The 17773-nt window shown below is 57.1% G+C and overlaps 1 protein-coding gene across 6 annotated transcripts in view; it reads right to left on the bottom strand.

The window, feature by feature from the left end:
- Window positions 1–17773, bottom strand: part of SQSTM1 (sequestosome 1) — a 29208-nt gene that overhangs the window by 11149 nt on the left and 286 nt on the right. For 2 of the 6 annotated variants that reach the window (XM_063604348.1, XM_063604345.1), the window contains exons 2-5: window positions 12705–12813; window positions 1371–1466; window positions 368–597; window positions 132–273 (exon numbers count right to left, since the gene is read on the bottom strand). In XM_063604348.1, coding sequence (XP_063460418.1) covers window positions 132–273; window positions 368–597; window positions 1371–1419 — 421 coding nt within the window. In that variant the 5' untranslated portion in view covers window positions 1420–1466; window positions 12705–12813. Of the gene's footprint in view, window positions 1–131; window positions 274–367; window positions 598–1370; window positions 1467–3283; window positions 3600–12704; window positions 12814–16031; window positions 16254–17328; window positions 17472–17773 lie in introns of those variants that run through there. The other 4 variants (XM_063604346.1, XM_063604347.1, XM_003809207.5 and 1 more) reach the window with 4 other exon arrangements.

Here is a 17773-nt window from a genome sequence, read left to right as displayed (position 1 = left end):
ATTGTAGGGCACCAGGAAGGTGGGGGGTATCCTGAATTCTTGCCTTGCACACACGCTTTGCACAAGGGCCCTGCACACAGGCTGCCTGACTACTGTCACCAATCAGAAGCTGGTTCCAACACAAGCCTCACCTGATTCCGCCGTGGGGCCAGGGCGGGCCTCCCCTGCACGAGGAGGACGTGGGCTCCAGTTTCCTGGTGGACCCATTTCCCATCCTGGCCACCCGAAGTGTCCGTGTTTCACCTTCCGGAGCCAGCGGCTGTGCGAGAAGCCCTGGGGGAGGAATTAGCAGAGCGGCAGGCAGTGAGCGGGTCAAGGTTCCTGCCACCCTGAGCCCACCCCAGGCCTGCACAGAGGGCCTGCTCACCTCAGACAGGTGCCCGAAGGGGCTGGGGAACGCGAGCTTGGTGTGCCCCCGGTGCAAGCCCTTTCCCTCGCAGACGCTACACAAGTCGTAGTCTGGGCAGACGCTGCACTTGTAGCGGGTTCCCACCACAGGCCCATTGCAGCCATCACAGATCACATTGGGGTGCACCATGTTGCGGGGCGCCTCCTGAGCACACGGTGGGCGGTGGTCCCGCCGGCACTCTTTTTTCTCTACATGAAGGGTAAAGAGAGCCGCTAAGGTGGGGCCCCCTAAAGTCCTCCCCGTCTATCGTCACTGTGGGGCTGTCACTGCCAGCAAGGCCCCTGGCCCTGCTCTCCAGCATGGAATCCACACAAAATTCAGCCACTTAGGTGAGGGCAGCAGAGCCACCAAGAACCTGCTAGGAGGTTCCCAGTCCCTGTGTCTGTTACCCAGGAACTGTGGCCCAGGCAGCAGAGCAGCAGCAAGGAGCCCTGTCTGCACAGCTTTGGCCTTGCCCTTCACCCAAGCACCACGGCACCAGACCCCATCCCTAGAGTGAACATGGACTCCTCTTTCTCAGGTCAGGCACAGCACTTAAAATGTCTTTTTTTTTTTTTTTTTTTTTTGTCGCCTAGGCTGGAGTACAGTCATGTGATTTCGGCTCATGGCAACCTCCACTTTCCAGGTTTAAGTGATTCTCGTCTCAGCCTCCTGAGTAGCTGGGACTAGAAGCATGTACCACCACACCCGGCTAATTTTTGTATTTTTAGTAGCGACAAGGTTTCACCATGTTGGCCAGGCTGGTCTTAAACTCCTGACCTCAGGTGACCTGCCCGCCTCGGCCTCCCAAAGTGCTGGAATTACAGGCGTGAGCCACCACACCTGGCCTATGTCTCTGTCTTAAACAGCCCTCAAATTGCTGACCCCTTCATTGGTGGAACATCGAGCCCTGTTTTTTACTCAGCAGGGAACTGAGTACAAGCTGAGCTGGCTTCAGGCAGCCCCCAGAGCAGCCCCTTACCTTTAATGTAGATTCGGAAGATGTCATCCTTCACGTAGGACATGGCCATTGTCAATTCCTCGTCACTGGAAAAGGCAACCAAGTCCCCGTCCTCATCTAGATTGTTTAAAAGACAGCACGTGAGCACCCAGGGGTTCTCAGCTGGACATAAGCTGCTGGAATGGGCTGAGGCCAGTATGAAAGGGACACTCACAGGGCTATAAACAAACACACCTACTTGAGCCACGGAGGGCAGGAGTGAGAGGCAAGACTGCCCCCTCGCTCTGGCACCTCCTGGAAGGTGAGTGCTCCGACCTGGGCCCTGGACCACAGCCACATGCAGGGGGCGGAGGGCCCGTGCACAGGGGCAGCAGCTTTGGCTGCTGCACTTATTTAGCCTTGGGCCAGCTGCCTCTTCAGAAACGTGCCACCTCATTCCCCATCCGACCAGGCCCATGTCCGTCTTCAACTGTGGAGATCCCTGCCTGTGACCTGCTCCTGAGGGGCCGAGCCCCACAAAGGCCTTAGACTTCTAGTGGCTTGGGAGGAGAGGAGAAGACAAGGGCATCTGCCTGTTTCCTTCCCTAACAAAGCTGAAAGACACGTATTTGTATGTAGTCTCCATTTGTGACAGATACATGTGAGCTGAAATGGCTTTAAAGCACAGCTGTGCAGACCAAACCACGCCATCCACCGAGGGCACAGGTGAGGCACCCAAAGATGCAAACAACCCAAATGTCTGTCAACTAATGAATAGGTAAACAAAACATGGCCTGTCCACACAACAGAATATTATTCCTCCAAAAAAAACTAGTTCTGATATGTGCCACAACACTGAACACATTACACTAAGTGAAAGAAACCACTTGCAAGACTACATTGTCTGATTCTATTTACATGAAATGTCCAGGATTGCAAGATGAATAGATACAGAAAGGAGGTTGCTGGGGGCATGTGGATAAGGGGGTGATAAAAGGTATGTATGGCCTTTATAAGGTGATGAAAAGCTCTCACATTGAATATGGTCCACAAACCTATCAAAATAGTGAAAACCACTGACTTGTACACTAAATGGGTGAACCCTTATTTCAGTTACAGCTCAATAACATCACATGTTTTTTTTAAGAATAGGAGAGGGCCTGGCAGGCTGGCAGCACTCCAGAGGGAGGTCCTAGCACTGCACCCTCCCAGGGGCCGGCATTGGCCACCTCCCGCCCTCCTGGCCACAACCACCTCCCTAACCCCACCCCCAGCAGCCACTGGTCACACCAGCGCAGCAGGAAACAGTTCCTGGGCTTCTGTGCCCACATCAACACTTCTGAAGAACGTTCTCGTCCACTTGCCAATGGGAAAACATCTGTACTCGACCTGGCTTGGAGCGTTCCGCCGGCAATCAGTGCCCTTCTCCCAGGCGCTGTCGCGGCGCTCGCGAGTCCCCCGCACCCCCGCGCTTGTTTACCCGCGTCACTCCCTCCCCTCCGCCGGCGCTCGCCCGGCTCCTCCAGGGCATTATCTGAACCCACCACCTGGCGCAGCAAGGTGTCAGTGTAACCCGAGTGCCCGCCTGACCACCCAGTTCCCGCGGAGAGCCAGAGCGTTCGCCCCGGCGCGTCCTTGCCAAAATCCCCAACGGCGCGGGGGGTGGAGGGGGCGTCTGACGCCCCCAGGCTCGAGCCCCCGGCCGGCAGGGCTCCACCGCCCCAGGGGGCCAACGCTGAGCAGCGGGTCCCGGCCTGGGTCACCACTCCAGTCACCAGGCCGGCTCCCATGGCCGAACTGGGGAGCCATGCAGGCCACCGCCATCCAGGGAGCAGCCAGCGCAGACCCCCTCACGGCCCGCCAGGCGTCGCCGAGAAGGGAGGGGGCAGCCACCCCGCGGCAGGAGGCCGTGTCCGGCCTGCGTCACCGCCCCCGCCGCTCCCCGGCCCGCTCACCGCGGTAGTGCGCCTGGAAGCCGCCAGGCCGCAGCGCGGGGAACAGGGCGGCCACCCGGCTCAGCAGCCGCTCGCAGGGTCCCGGACCTGCCGCAGCCTCGGCTTCCGCCTCAGGCTCGGGGCTGAAGCAGAAGCTGAAGCGGCGAATCTCGCGCGCCGCGTCCTCCTTGCCCAGAAGGTAGGCCTTCACGGTGAGCGACGCCATAGCGAGCGGCGAGCTGGCGGAAAACGGGCCGTCCCGGTCGCAGCCGACGCGCGGCTTTTGTAGCGAACGCGGAGGCCCCGCCCCGCCTCGAGAGGGGCGGAGTCTCTCGCGCCCTCCCCGCCCCCGCCAGCGTCGTCGCGGCGCGAGAGCCGCCCTGCGGAGGCCCCTTCACTACTCTCCCCTTCCCCGCTACCCCTCGCTCCAGGTCTCCCGGCCCCCTCATTGCTGACCCCTCTCTTCATTGCCCCGGTGCACCGAGGACCCCAAGAAACCGGCCCTGGCACTCATACAGGCCTGGGCTCCAGCCTCTGCACCTGGGATCAGGGTACTGGCGGGGGTCCAGCCCCTCGCCCCTCCCAGGCTTGGGCCTGGCCATGACTCAGCAATATCCTCAGTTGGGGGTACCCAGTGCAGGGAGAGGGGGACACAGCCCCCATATCAGGAGGCTGCTAGGCCGCCCAGTGGGCACTGCTGGCCAGAACAAGCTGGCTCTCAGGTTGCTGTTCCGACCCTGCCATGGTCAGCCTGCCGCGGTGGCAGCCCTCTTACAGCGCATAGCATCCTCGGTGACGGACCCCGACTCTGGCCTGAGCACCAGAGAAGTTCCCAGTTTAGTAGGAGTGGAGTTGAGAGGTGCTGGAGGACCAGCTAAGGTCTCCTGAGTGTCAGTGGTCGCCAAGTGTTCACTGTGGTCCAAGTGACTCCTTATGGGCTCCTCAATTCAGCAGGTAATGCCCATGGCCCTGTGGGGGCTCAGGCCCGTTGGCCTTGTGGGCAGCCAAGGGGGTCAGCCAACAGCCTCCTCAGCTAGGAAGGAAGAAACACTGCTTTATGCCACCAGAGTAACCTGTCCGCCAGAACTGGGGCAAGGAGAGGGGCAGGACGAGTGGTCACCCTCTGGAGCCTCCCAGGCAAGGTCCTGTGAGTAGGTCAGAACCTGCTGGGTCCAACTCATGCCATTTCAGCCCAGGGCTTGCAGGAGCTGGAGAAACCTCCCAGGGGAGGAAACCCAGAGGGAGGGATGAGTGGCTGGATGGGGCCAGTCAGGTGCGAAGGTGATGTGTGGGTGTGCGCACAGCAGGGGCTGGTCCACAGGTGTGAATGATCCTTCCCGGAGGGCTCCGAAGTGGGCAAGTCTTCCACCCTGCCCAGAGCAGCCCTGTGGAGAGGGTTCAGGCCTCTCCCTGCATCTGGCGGTGGAGAGTGGAAAATGCCCCAGGGCCTGCTGGAGCCACTGCCTTGCAGACAGGGGCAGGGGACACAGAGGGGCATGCTGGCAGAGGCTGTGGCCTACAGACAGGTGCTGGCCAAGCGTGACTCAGCAGCCCAGGCGCCTGAGAGCCACGTGGCCCCCCGCCGAGGGCCGGCTTTCCTGCCCCAGCCCCCGGCTATGGCCCGGTCTGAGCAGGGTGAGGGACACAAGGAAGGCCTGTGGCTCTGGGAACATAGCTTTGAGGAAGCGCTCAAGGCGCCCCACTCACCCCCAAGAAGGAGCTCCTTTGCCTTCTCGCCATTTGGCCCGTTTGGGATCGTGGGAAGTTTCCGCGGGGGCTAGGGGCATGTGAAGAGACTGGGGGGTGGGGAGGGGAGAAGGAAGCACAGAAGAGGGGGTCTTTGGGAAGCTGGGGTGGACACCCCGGCTCTGGCCCTTCCCCGCACGCCTTGCGGCCCCAGCGGCCGCCCTGCCCCCACGCGAGGCCGAGGCCTCCCGGAGGTAAACAAGGCGCGGCGGGAACCCCCTGGCAGGGCCCTCTCCTCCCGCCGCGGAGGTCAGGTGGTCTGGCCGGCAGTGAGTCAGCGTCCCATGACCGCTGTCGTAATAGGGGGATCCCCGGCCCCTGCTGCCACCCATCTCAGTGACCTCTTACCTGGAGGCTGGGCTGGGGAGTGGCTCCGGGGTCACCGTGAGTCCCCTGAGCAGGAAGAGCGTGCAGTGGCTGGAGCCAAACAGACACTCTCCCCCTTCTCGCCTCTGACTCCTTCCCCTTTCCCGATGCAGTCCCACCCCGCAGGCTCCCCGCGTCCACTGGCCCCTTCCCACCCTCCAGGGCCCGGCGTGCATGCCCAGGGAAGGCTCGGCACCTGAGCCGCGAGACCCACTATGGACCAGCCTCTCATTTCCTCATCTTTCAAATGGGGCTGAAGTGGAAGGATTTGGGCTGCCCTCCCAGGCGATGCCCCGTGGGTGTGCGAGTTGTTTAGCTGCTTTTGGGGCTGTAAGCTGGGGGGTCAGGGCAGGACAGAGACTGCAGGGGGGCTGAGGTGGAAGAGTGGGGAGGGCAGGACAGGCCTGAGCCAAGTGCCCAGTGGTCCCAGGAGACCAGCCGGGGCAGCCACAGGGGTGGTCTGGTTCTGTCTGTTGCTGCCCAGCATGTTGTAACCACCTCCTCAGTTCCCCCTTCCCCCTCCCAAATAATCCTATGCCTTGGCAGTAGTGTTCCCAGGTTCGCTTCTTTTCTTTGGGGCGTGGAGTCAAGTGTCCGCGTGGGTGCTGGGGCAGCCAGAGACAAGGCCACTGAGGGATTCAGGCCGCACCGCTCTGGGCCATCTTTAGGGAGACTGACAATCACAGGGACACGGGGGATGAGTTCCTCCTCTACAGAGGCCCTGGTCTGTGCGGGGGCCTCCAGGCCTTCTGCGCTGCAGCCACTCCCTTCCACTCACATGGGAGGGCCACAGCCCTCCCTTGCCGTCTTCCTAATCATGCCACCTCATTCTACCTGGTGACTTTTCCCTGGCTCTCCCTCTGGTCCAAAACCCTTTCCACTCCTGCCCTACATGGCAACTTCCCACCCTAAATGTCTCCTCCTCAGTGGGGCCTTCCTTGACCACTCCCTAGGAAAAATCCCCAGGCACTGGACATCACTTTTTTTTTTTTTTTTTTTTTTGAGACAGTCTCTCTCTGTCACCCAGGCTGAAGTGCAGTGGCACGATCTCAGCTCACTGCAACCTCTGCCTCCCAGGTTCAAGCAATTCTCCTGCTCCTGCCTCAGCCTCCCAAGTAGCTGGGACTACAGGTGCCTGCCACCAAGCCTTGCTAATTTTTGTATTTTTAGTAGAGATGGGTTTCACTATGTTGGCCAGGATGGTCTTGAACTCCTGACTTCAGGTGATCCGCCCACCTTGGCCTCCCAAAGTGCTGGGACTGCAGGCGTGAGCCACCCGCCCGGCCAGACATCACCCCCTTTTAGCCCTTTCAGACAAGCCCAAAGCCCAGGCAAGAGGCACTGGGGCCATGGGAGGGGCACGCCCACAAGGGGTTTGCAAAGATCTTTCTAAAAGAAAAGGAGTTCAACTCATGGACAGACATGGTTAGAGAATTCAGTGATGCCAAGTTGTCAGGCCTGAGAGCCCCAGGGACCCTCTCCTACTGGAAGGCCAGAGCTGCAGAAAGAGGTCCCCTGGGCTGGGCGAATTTCTCCAAATAAATTCAAACATGGCCTGCCTCGGGACGGGGCCGAGACCCTGGGCCCTCAGGGGCACTGAGGGGTCGTCCATGCCGGGGGACATGGCCACCTGGGGGCGGCCCTCGTCAACCGCGGAGTGGGGAAAAGGGGGGAGGGATGGAGGACGAACGCCCGGCGGTGTCTAAAGGCACAACGCGGAGCAGGAACCACAGCCCTGGTCCCCAGAAAGCGCGCGCGGCCCGGGGCAGAACCTGCCGAAGTTCCAGCTCGGGGCGCAAGGGATGTGGGGGTCACTGGAAGACGGGGCGCGGGCCGCCCGTGGGGGAGGAGACTGGACCCGAACCCGGCCCACCCCACCCGAGCGGCGACGCCAGCGCTGACCCCAGGCGTGTCCCGGCCCCTGGCGCGGCTCCGGCCCAACCGTGCACGCCCGCGGAAGGCCTCGCACCCGCGTCGGAAGTGGCCTGCCCGGGGCCACCGGCCCGCAAGTCCCCGGTGTTCTCGAGGTCCCTGCCCCGTCCCGCGCAGCTGTAGCCGGCGGGAGGGGCTGAGAGGTGGGTCGCGCTGGGACCTAAGGCGCCGCCCCCTCGCCAGCCTCTCCCTTCCTCCGTCACCGGGTGGCCGGAGACCCGGGGGCACTGCTGGGGTACCCCAAAGCATAGGGCCAGCCTGAGTGTGCAAGGTCCTGAAAAGACGGGGGGGCGGCGACAAGGAGTAGGGAGGGGGGCTGGAGGAAGACGGCAAAGTGACCCCGGAAGGGTCCAGGCGCCCCAAGCCCATCGAAGACGGGAGGCTCTCAGTGGCGCCTGGAGGGACTGTGGGAAAAGCAGCTCAAGAAGGGGAATCTGGAGCGAGGTGGGGGAGAGGTCGGCATGGCCTTCTCTAGGAGCGCCAGCGCCAGACAGAGCGGAGACAGGCCGCACCGGGAGTACCCCGTCTATACTGAACGGGTCAGGAGTGTGGGATCCCGTGGAGGGGGCTGCCCTTGCAGCAGGAGCGATGGCCCTCTCGCTCCCCTCCACCTGCTGCCATCGAAAACCTTCTGGAAGAGGCCAGGCGCGGTGGCTCACACCTGTAATCCCAGCACTGGGAGGCCGAGGTGGGCGGATCACGAGGTCAGGAGTTCGAGACCAGCCTGGCCAACAGAGTGAAACCCCATCTGTACTAAAAATTAAAAAAAATAGTTGGGCGTGGCGGCAGGTGCCTGTAGTCCCAGCTAGTCGGGAGGCTGAGGCAAGAGAATTGCTTGAGCCTCGGAGGCGGAGGTTGCAGTGAGCTGACATGGCGCCACTGCACTCCAATCTTGGTGCCTCAACAAAACAAAACAAAGAAAACCTTCTGGAAGAATTATCCTCCTTTGAGGATCTAACCCTTCTTGCTCCCAATGCTTCCCAGCAGGGCCCGCACCCCAGGACGGGTACTTACCGCAGTCGCCCACCTCCAGCTCTGCACACTCGCAGCCCAGTGCCCGCTCTTCCCCCTCAGCCTCCCCACCAGACTCAGCTCTTCGACCTCCCTGCGAGTCCCTGTGCACCCACTTTGTTCTGTGCCTGTCCCTGCCCTGACTATGTGGGCTCAGGTAGTTTTGTGGGGTGTGTGGATGTTGCGTGGGAGTGTATGTGTGCCCCATGTGTCCCATGTGTTATAACCCTGATGCTCTGGAGCAGAAGGCATGGGGTCATCTGTGGATAAAGGCTGGTATTGAAGCAGGGTCCCCCACCTGTGTTAGGCCACCATATACTCTTGCGTAAAGGTAGGGTGAGGTAAACCCATGGCCAAAGCTTGGCCAACCAGAGCACTGTAGCACCCTGGTCAGGGATGGACATGTGACCCACGCTGGCGGACGAAATGCACACTGGGGTCATCTGGAAGCAGGAGCCTTGGGGAGGGGGGAATCCTGAGCAGATCAAAGCTTGATCTCAGTATCTGACCCCTGGATCCAGGCTGCCCTAATGCTGGATTATAAAACGGCTTAAGCCAGTTGATTGTGGTTTTCGTCAGTTGTATCCAAGAGTAGTGACCCATGCCGTATACCCCATGCCTGCTCCAGGTTATCTTTTCTTTTTTTTTTTCGAGACAGAGTCTTGCTCTGTTGCCCAGGCTGAGGTACAGTGGCTTGATCTCTGCTCACTGCAACCTCCACCTCTCGGATTCAAGCAATTCTTGTGCCTCAGCCTCCCAAGTAGCTGGGATTACAGGCGCCCACCACCATATCCGGCTAATTTTTGTATTTTTAGTAGAGACGGGGTTTCACCATGTTGGCCAGGCTGGTCTTGAACTCTTGGCCTCAAGGGATCCACCCACCTCAGCCTCCCAAAGTACTGGGATTACAGGCGTGAGCCACCACACCCGACCTGCTCTAGGGTTCCTGATGGCAGTGATGGTCACAATACAGGCCAGAAACAAGTCACAATACAAGCCAGAAACCTGGGAGTCAGCTATGACCATGTGCTCCCCCTCAAGCCACCAGCAGTTCCTGTTGATTGTACTTTCTGGCAATAGCAACAGTAATAATACACATGTAGCACATCTTTTATGCCAGGAAACATTCTAAATATTTTAATTTTTAGAGACAAGGTCTCACTTTGGTCCCCAGTCTGGAGTGCCGTGGTATGATCATGGTTCACGGCAACCATGAACTTCTTAGGCTCAAGCAATCCTCCCACCTCGGCCTCCTAAAGTGCTGGGATTACAGGTGTGAGCCACCTCACCCAGCTTGAATATTTTTCTGCATTTAACTCACCTGTTCCCTTGAGGTGAGACCATGTGATTAATTCTGGCCAAGGACCTGAGCCAGAAGAGCCATATATCACCTATACGCCAAGCATTTATTTATTTGCCAGTGCCAAAGCTTCTAGAGCTCTCATTCTCTTTGCCAAGAAAGCCTTTGATTTCCACATGGTTATGCCTGTAGCCAGGGCAGGAACTACAATGAGCAGAGACCCCAGGGGACCCTTGAAGGGTATACAGCTTTGAGTATACTTTTATTAGATCAGAGAAATTTGGGGTTGTTAGAGCAGCATAATCCAGCCTATCCTGACTGATTATCCCCACAGGCACAGAAGGGACTAAGTTGCTGTTAACGGACGGAAGCAGAATTGTGAACCCAGAAGGGCCATTCCCTAGGACATCTTGACCTCAGTGATGTACATTCTCCAAAGACTGTCCTGAATCTATCTACTTCTCCTAACTCCATTCCCTACCCCTCTGACCCTCCATTCCAGACTTTCTCCTGGATGGTTATGTCAGGGAGGAAAAGCTTTTCCTCTGCCCTCTTAGATTCAGCATCTGGGGCCTGCAAATTAAACTGACAAAAGACAAATTAGCAAGAGAAACGGAGTTGTATAGCTTTCTGTTTTTTGTTTGAGATGGAGTCAGTATTGCCCAGGCTGGTCAGGAACTCTTATGGTCAGAGGATCCTCCCACCTCTGCCTCTCAAGTACCTGGGATTACAGGCTCACACCACCACCCCGATAGACATTTTTATTCGTGTACTAGGAGGTTAGAATTGAGAGCTCGTAAACCAACAAAAGGTTGGGGGAAAGGGCACTTGGGGAAAACAAAGGACTTCTAGGAAAGATAATATGCTAGTTTTGTGACAGTGTCTGTTTGCCTGTGGTGCCATGTCTGGGGATGAGTCCCTTGTGCTCCCAGGGAGGGGGCTTATCTCTGTTTCCTCTTATTCTCTCCAGCCCCTTTCCATGCCTGCCCAAAAGGTTATATTTTATTTTATTTTATTTTGAGAAAAGGTCTCACTCTGTGGCCCAGGCTGAAGTGCAGTGGCAATCAGAGCTCACTGTAACCCAGGAGTCAAGTGATCCTCCTGCCTCACCCCCTGAGCAGCTAGGACTACAGGTACATGCCAACATGCCTGGCTTTTATTATTGTTTTTTTAAAATTTCTCACAGAGAGGAGGGTCTCGCTGTGTTAACCACGCTGGTCTGAAGCTCCTGGCTTTGTGTGGCAAATGCTCATTTTAAAATACAAATACAACCCCAGCCTCCACTCCTCTTCTTGTTTTAGACTTTATGCACAGCTTCAAAGGTCAAAACCCAAATTCAATTCCCAACACTGTGTACTAGGTCCTGCAAGCTGTGCTCTGCCCTGCCCAGGTCTGCCCCAGGGCCAGCTTTCCTGGTACTCACCAACCACCTCCCGCTACCCAAGCCGTCCACCCTTACAGACACGGTTAATTTTCCCATTACAAGTTGTCAGAGTCCCATGGACTCTGATAAGGTGGCTGTGGATGGGACTATAGTAAGACAGTGAGGAGGTCAATGTCAGTGCACATGTGTCTGTATCATTAGTGACATGTGTGTTTGGTACATGGTGAATATACAGAACATTTGCTATGAATGAAACACCCAGCTGCCAGGTGAGGTGAGGCTTTAGGGCAGGGCTTCCAAACTTTTACTGTGCCAGGGACACCCTTGGCATCTGCAGCAGATGAAGGACCCCTGGTTAGAAACATGCTTTTTTCTTTTTCTTTTTTTTTGGGGGGGGGGGCATGTTTTGAATGCATTACATTACCAAAAAAATTAATATTGAAATGCAAACGTCAAAATATAAAAACACGGCCATTTGCTCTTTTCCTAGACTAGCTATGGCTGGGCCTGGTCAAGCTTTGGGAGGCTGAGGCTGTGGAGTTCCAACCATCAACCTTGGAAGAGCTGTCTTGGAGGCAGGCAGGTCCAGAGCCCCACGTGCCATGGGACCTAAACCGACAGCAAGCCTGGGCCTGGGCACTGGAAAACTTCCCTGTGCTGAGCCGCCACTCCTGCCAATGCCATCAGCTCTGCGGGAGCGCTGCTGCGAGCTGGCTGCTGCACTGCACCTCTAGTGGGCACGGAGCCCTTCCCGGATATGAGAGGGGCCAAAAATGGCCTCGACACTTCCATGTCCAGAAGTCAATGGCTGAAACCATAGACGGGCTCCAGTCACCTCAAGAAGACGCAGATGCTACGATGGTGAGGTCCAAAGCGGCCTGAAGCAGCCTGGAGATGCCAGCGCCTGCGGAGGTGGAAGTACACACGCCCAGGGCGCCTTCTGCAGTCCAGGCGGCCTCCGGAAGCTGCTGAAAACCTAGGATTCCATCAGGAAGGAACCGCTGAAAACCTAGGATTCCATCAGGAAGGAACCCGAATAGGAGAGGAACCCCAGCCTTTCTGCAGGCCTGCAGTACGACCCGCTTCAACTGCTGCCCTGGAAGGAGCCCGAGGCACCCAGTGGGGGCCCTCATGCCGTCCCTGCGGACATTTGCACTGGAACTGTGCCCTGCATGCATAACAGCCTTGAGGTCTGTGCGGTGGACATCATTCCTTAATCTGTTCTTTCTCTCCTGAGCGTCCTAAACATTTTTCATTTAGAAAAACTTTCTTCATGGAGGGGCGGGCGCGGTGGCTCACGCCTGTCATCCCAGCACTTTGGGAGGCCAAGGCGGGCGGATCACGAGGTCAGGAGATCGAGACCATCCTGGCTAACACGGTGAAACCCCGTCTCTACTAAAAATACAAAAAATCAGCCAAGCTAGGTGGTGGGTGCCTGTAGTCCCAGCTACTCGGGAGGCTGAGGCAGGAGAATGGTGTGAACCCGCAAAGCAGAGCTTGCAGTGAGCCGAGATGGAGCCACCCCACTCCAGCCTGGGTGACAGAGAACCGCCGTTCGCCCATCCGTCCAGAAGTAAGGAAAAGGCCATGGAGACCAAGGGGGTGGGGTCACGGTTTCCCCTCCCCTCCCCCTCAGAAGTCCGAAGATAAATAATAGGCTTAGAAAGAGAGGAAAAAAATTTCTTGGTTTGCATCTCACTCACCCTTTCTCAAGCCCCATGTTGCACGCCAAACTGTTGTAGGACTTTCTCCTTAGTTCAGCTAAAAGCCAGGTTCTTGTGCAGCGGCCATGAGAGATTAATCTCGCAGACACTTTGAAGAGTGAGAAAAATGGAATTTATTGGGCAAGAAGGAAAAAAAGGGAAACAGGGACTCTCAGCAAAGCGAGAGAGAGTCCCGCTAGCTGGTTTCTCGCCTCCCAGATAGAATCCCAAGTTCCACCCCGAACATGAGACCAAGCTCCTCCCCTGCATAGCTCCTCCCCCTGCATGCTCCTCCCCCTGCAAAGCTCCTCCCCCCTGCAGAGCTCCTCCCCCTGCAAAGCTCCTCCCCCCTGCAGAGCTCCTCCCCCTGCATGCTCCTCCCCCTGCAAAGCTCCTCCCCCCTGCAGAGCTTCTGTGGCTCTACCCAGTTCTTCCAGTGCTTAGGCAGGTGTGGGAGTTTCTCCTGGGCCTCTTTTTTTTTTTGAGACGGAGTCTCGCTCTGTCGCCCAGGCTGGAGTGCAGTGGTGCGATCTCGGCTCACTGAAAGCTCCGCCTCCCGGGTTCACGCCATTCTCCTGCCTCAGCCTCCCGAGTAGCTGGGACTACAGGTGCCCGCCACCACTCCCGGCTAATTTTTTTGTATTTTTAGTCGAGACGGGGTTTCACCGTGTTAGCTAAGATGGTCTCAGTCTCCTGACCTCGTGATCCGCCCGTCTCGGCCTCCCAAAGCGGGACCCCTTTAGACTTGGCTGTCTCACTTGGATTACAGGCGTAGGCCACAGTGCCCAACTGAGTCACTTTTTTTTTTTTTCCTTAAAAAAATTGTTGGCCCGCAGACACATGAAAAAATGCTCAGCATCACTGGCCATCAGAGAAATGCAAATCAAAACCACATTGAGATAGCATCTCACACCAGTTAGAATGGCGATCATTAAAAACCCAGGAAACAACAGGTGCTGGAGAGGATGTGGAGAAATAGGAACGCTTTTACACTGTTGGTGGGACTGTAAACTAGTTCAACCATTGTGGAAGTCAGTGTAGCGATTCCTCAGGGATCTAGAACTAGAAATGCCATTTGACCCAGCCATCCCATTACTGGGTATATACCCAAAGGATTATAAATCATGCTGCTATAAAGACATATGCACACGTATGTTTATTGCGGCACTATTCACAATAGCAAAGACTTGGAACCAACCCAATAGCAAAGACTTGGAACCAACCCAAATGTCCATCAATGATAGTCTGGATTAAGAAAATGTGGCACATATACACCATGGAATACTATGCAGCCATAAAAAAGAATGAGTTCATGTCCTTTGTAGGGACACGGATGAAGCTGGAAACCATTCTGAGCAAACTATCACAAGGACAGAAAACCAAACACTGCATGTTCTCACTCATAGGTGGGAATTGAACAATGAGAACACTTGGACACAGGGTGGGGAACGTCACACACTGGGGCCTGTCGTGGGGTGGGGGAAGAGGGGAGGGATAGCATTAGGAGATATATCTAATGTAAATGATGAGTTAATGGGTGCAGCATACCAACCGGGCACATGTATACATATGTAACAAACCTGCAAATTGTGCACATGTACCCTAGAACTTAAAGTAAAATAAAAAATAAAAAAATAAAAATTTAAATTTAAATTAAAAAAAAAATTGTTGGCCCGGTGCGTTGGCTCACGCCTGTAATCCCAGCACTCTGAGGGGCCAAAGTGAGCAGATCACCTGAGGTCAGGAGTTGGAGACCAGCCTGGCCAACATGGTGAAACCCCATCTCTACTAAAAATACAAAAATTAGGCTGGGCGCCCCCGGTGGCTCACACCTGTAATCCCAGCACTTTGGGAGGCTGAGGCAGGTGGATCACCTGAGGTCAGGAGTTCGAAACCAGCCTGACCAACATGGTGAAACCCCATCTCTACTAAAAATATAAAAATTAGCCGGGTGTGGTAGCACACGCCTGTAATCTCAGCTACTCAGGTGGCTGAGGCAGGAGAATCGCTTGAACCCAGGAAGCGGAGGTTGCAGTGAGCCCAGATCACTCAACTGCACTCCAGCCTGGGCCAGGGAGCAAGACTCCGTTTCAAAAAAAAAAAAAAAAAAAAAAAGGGCCAGGCGCAGTGGCTCATGCCTGTAATCCCAGCACTTTGGGAGGCTGAAGCAGGTGGATCACGGGGTCAGGAGTTTGAGACCAGCCTGACCAACATGGTGACACCCTATCTCTACTAAAAATACAAAAAAATTAGCCGGGCTTGGTGCCGTGCACCTGTAATCCCAGCTACTCAGGAGGATGAGGCAGCAGAATTGCTTGTATCCGGGAGGTGGAAGTTGCAGTAAGCCGAGATTGTGCCATCGCACTCTAGCCTGGGTGACATAGCGAGACTCTGTCTCAAAAAAAAAAAAAAAAAAAAAAATTAGCCAGGCGTGGTGGCGGGCGCCTATAATCCCAGCTACTCGGGAGGCTGAGGCAGGAGAATCGCTTGAACCTGGGAGGCTGAGGTTGCAGTGAGCCGAGATGGTGCCACTGCACTCCAACCTGGGCGACAGACCGAGACTCCGTCTTAAAAAAAAAAAAAAAAAAAAAAAAAAAAAAGGCCGGGGTGGTGACTCACGCCTGTAATCCCAGGATTTTGGGAGGCCGAGGCAGGTAGATCACGAGGTCAGGAGATCGAGACCATCCTGGCTAACACGGTGAAACCCCATCTCTAATAAAAATACAAAAAATCAGCCGAGCGTGGTGGGGTGCCTGTAGTCCCAGCTACTCGGGAGGCTGAGGCAGGAGAATGGGGTGAACGCGGGAGGCGGAGCTTGCAGTGAGCCGAGATAGTGCCACTGCACTCCAGCCTGGGCGACAGAGCAAGACTCCGTCTCAAAAAAAAAAAAAAAGATAAACTAAAAATAAATAAATAAATAAATAAAATTACAAAAAAATCCAAAAAAATTTGTTTTAAAATTTTTAATGAGATGAGGTGTCACTATGTTGTCCAGGCTGGTCTTGAACTGATGAGCTCAAATGATCCTCCTGCCTTAGCCTCTCAGAGTGCTGGGATTACAGGCATGAGCCACCACACCCGGCTAATTTTTTGTATTTTTTAGGAGAGACGGGGTTTCACCGTGTTAGCCAGGATGGTCTCGATCTCCTGACCTCGTGATTCGCCTGCCTCGGCCTCCCAAAGTGCTGGGATTACAGGCATGAGCCACCGCGCCCGGCCTCTGGGTGACTAAGTTTTAACATTAAGTAACTCATTAACAATTTCTAAGGCCCTTTATGTCACAACCTAAGTGAAAAGCCATTATCCTTTGCCACAAATAGAAGACACCTGTGAAAACACGACAGTTTCCTCTAGAAGGCTCCTATAAGTCCCAGTCTCTAGTTCGGAAAGTTCCAGGAGCACTGAGTGGGGAGCCCTCTCCTTTAACAGGGGGCCTCAGGATCCAGCCCACTTCAACCTCTGGCTCGGCCACCCCCTTCTTGGCATCAGTCTCTCTGTCCAGACCCCTCGAAGCTCCCGATTCCACTCAGCCCCAGGTGTGGGCCGGGGCTGAACTAGGAAGACAAAGCCGCATTCAATCTCAGTCTGAGTCCAGCCCCTCGGGCCTCCCCCGGGCGGGCGGGGCAGAGGTCCCTGCAGCCTCCACCGGGAACCGGGCCCCTAGGACTGGGAGGTCCAAGCCGGCAGCGGGCCAGGCGCTGCCCAAAGCCTGCCCAGAGGCGGCGCTGGGCCAGTCCCTTTATAATTTGCGCCCTTCCTGGTTCCACAGAGGATTGAGGAACGCCTGAAATTAGAACGCGAATCGCGAATGGGCCGTGCGTGGTGGCTCACGCCTGTAATCCCAGCACTTTGTGAGGCCGAGGCGGGCGGATCACAAGGTCAGGAGTTCGAGACCAGCCTGGCCAATACGGTGAAACCTCGTGTCTACTAAAAATACAAAAATTAGCCAGGTGTGGTGGCGGCCGCCTGTAGTCCCAGCTACTCGGGAGGCTGGGGCAGGAGAATCGCTTGAACCCGGGAGGCGGAGGTTGCAGTGAGCCGAGATTGCGCCACTGCGCTGCAGCCTGGGCAACAGAGCGAGACTCCGTCTCAAAAACAAAAACAAAACAACAACAACAAAAAAACAATGAAGGCGTGGGCCCCCATCAATATCGGGCTGGGCTGGGCGGGGCGAGGTGGCCCCTACACCACCAGGGGCAGGGCCCGTTGCTCCCGTTAGCGGCGCGCTCGGGTCGCCCCTGCCCCGGGAAGCCGGTACGGTTCTGGGCTGGTCACTGCTCTGCATCCACGAGCATCGGCCCTGATACCGCCTAGAAAGGCCCATTGTTCCCGCCTCCCGGGCCCCTGCGCGCCTCCGTCCAGAGGCCCAGAGGAAGCTCCTGAGCGGGGAAGCGCCCTGGGCGGCAGCGAAGGCAGCGGTCGCTCCCGGCTTCAACCGCCCAGTCCCCCGCGCCACCCAGAGCCCCTCACGCCCGGGAAAGAGCCCCCAGAACGTGCGAATGGGGTCGGGGTCCGCGCGCGGAGGAGATGTTGCTGAGAAGGGTACCGGGGTCCCGGAGCGCCGCCCCCGCCGCCCGCCCCCCGCCCCGGCTGCGGTCGACCTGCACTCCCACTCCAGCCTTACCTGAGGCCGACTCGCACGAGCCCACGCGGGGCTGCGGGAGCCGGTCGGGATCCCGGCCGCCGGCCCCCACCCCACCCCCTCGCGGCGCCGGCGACGGCGGTGCTGCGGCCCCTTTAAATCCGGGCCGCCCCGCCCTGCGCCGTCGACTCCGCGGCGGCCCCAGATCCAGGCCCCAGATCCAGGCCGGGCCGCGGCTCTCGCCGCCCAGCCCAGCCCAGCCCAGCCCAGCCCAGCCCGGCCCGGCCCGGCCCGGCCCTGCCGCGGAGGCGAGGCCGCCAGTGTCCCGCGCCCCTGATATCTGCAGTGGGCCTGCTATCTGCCTCTGCCCTTCTGAGCCTGTTCCTTTTCCCTGAGTACAGGGCACAAAGCTTGCGCCCTGAGGGGCGGCCGGCGCGCTCCCTGGCCCGGTCCCCGCCCGGCCCCGGGCCCCCCGCCCCTCCCCGCC

Source organism: Pan paniscus, chromosome 4, assembly GCF_029289425.2.
Source record: "Pan paniscus chromosome 4, NHGRI_mPanPan1-v2.0_pri, whole genome shotgun sequence".
NCBI classification, from domain to species: Eukaryota; Metazoa; Chordata; class Mammalia; order Primates; family Hominidae; genus Pan; species Pan paniscus.
Note: the sequence above shows the minus strand (reverse complement) of the source record. Positions and strands in the feature narration are given on the sequence as shown.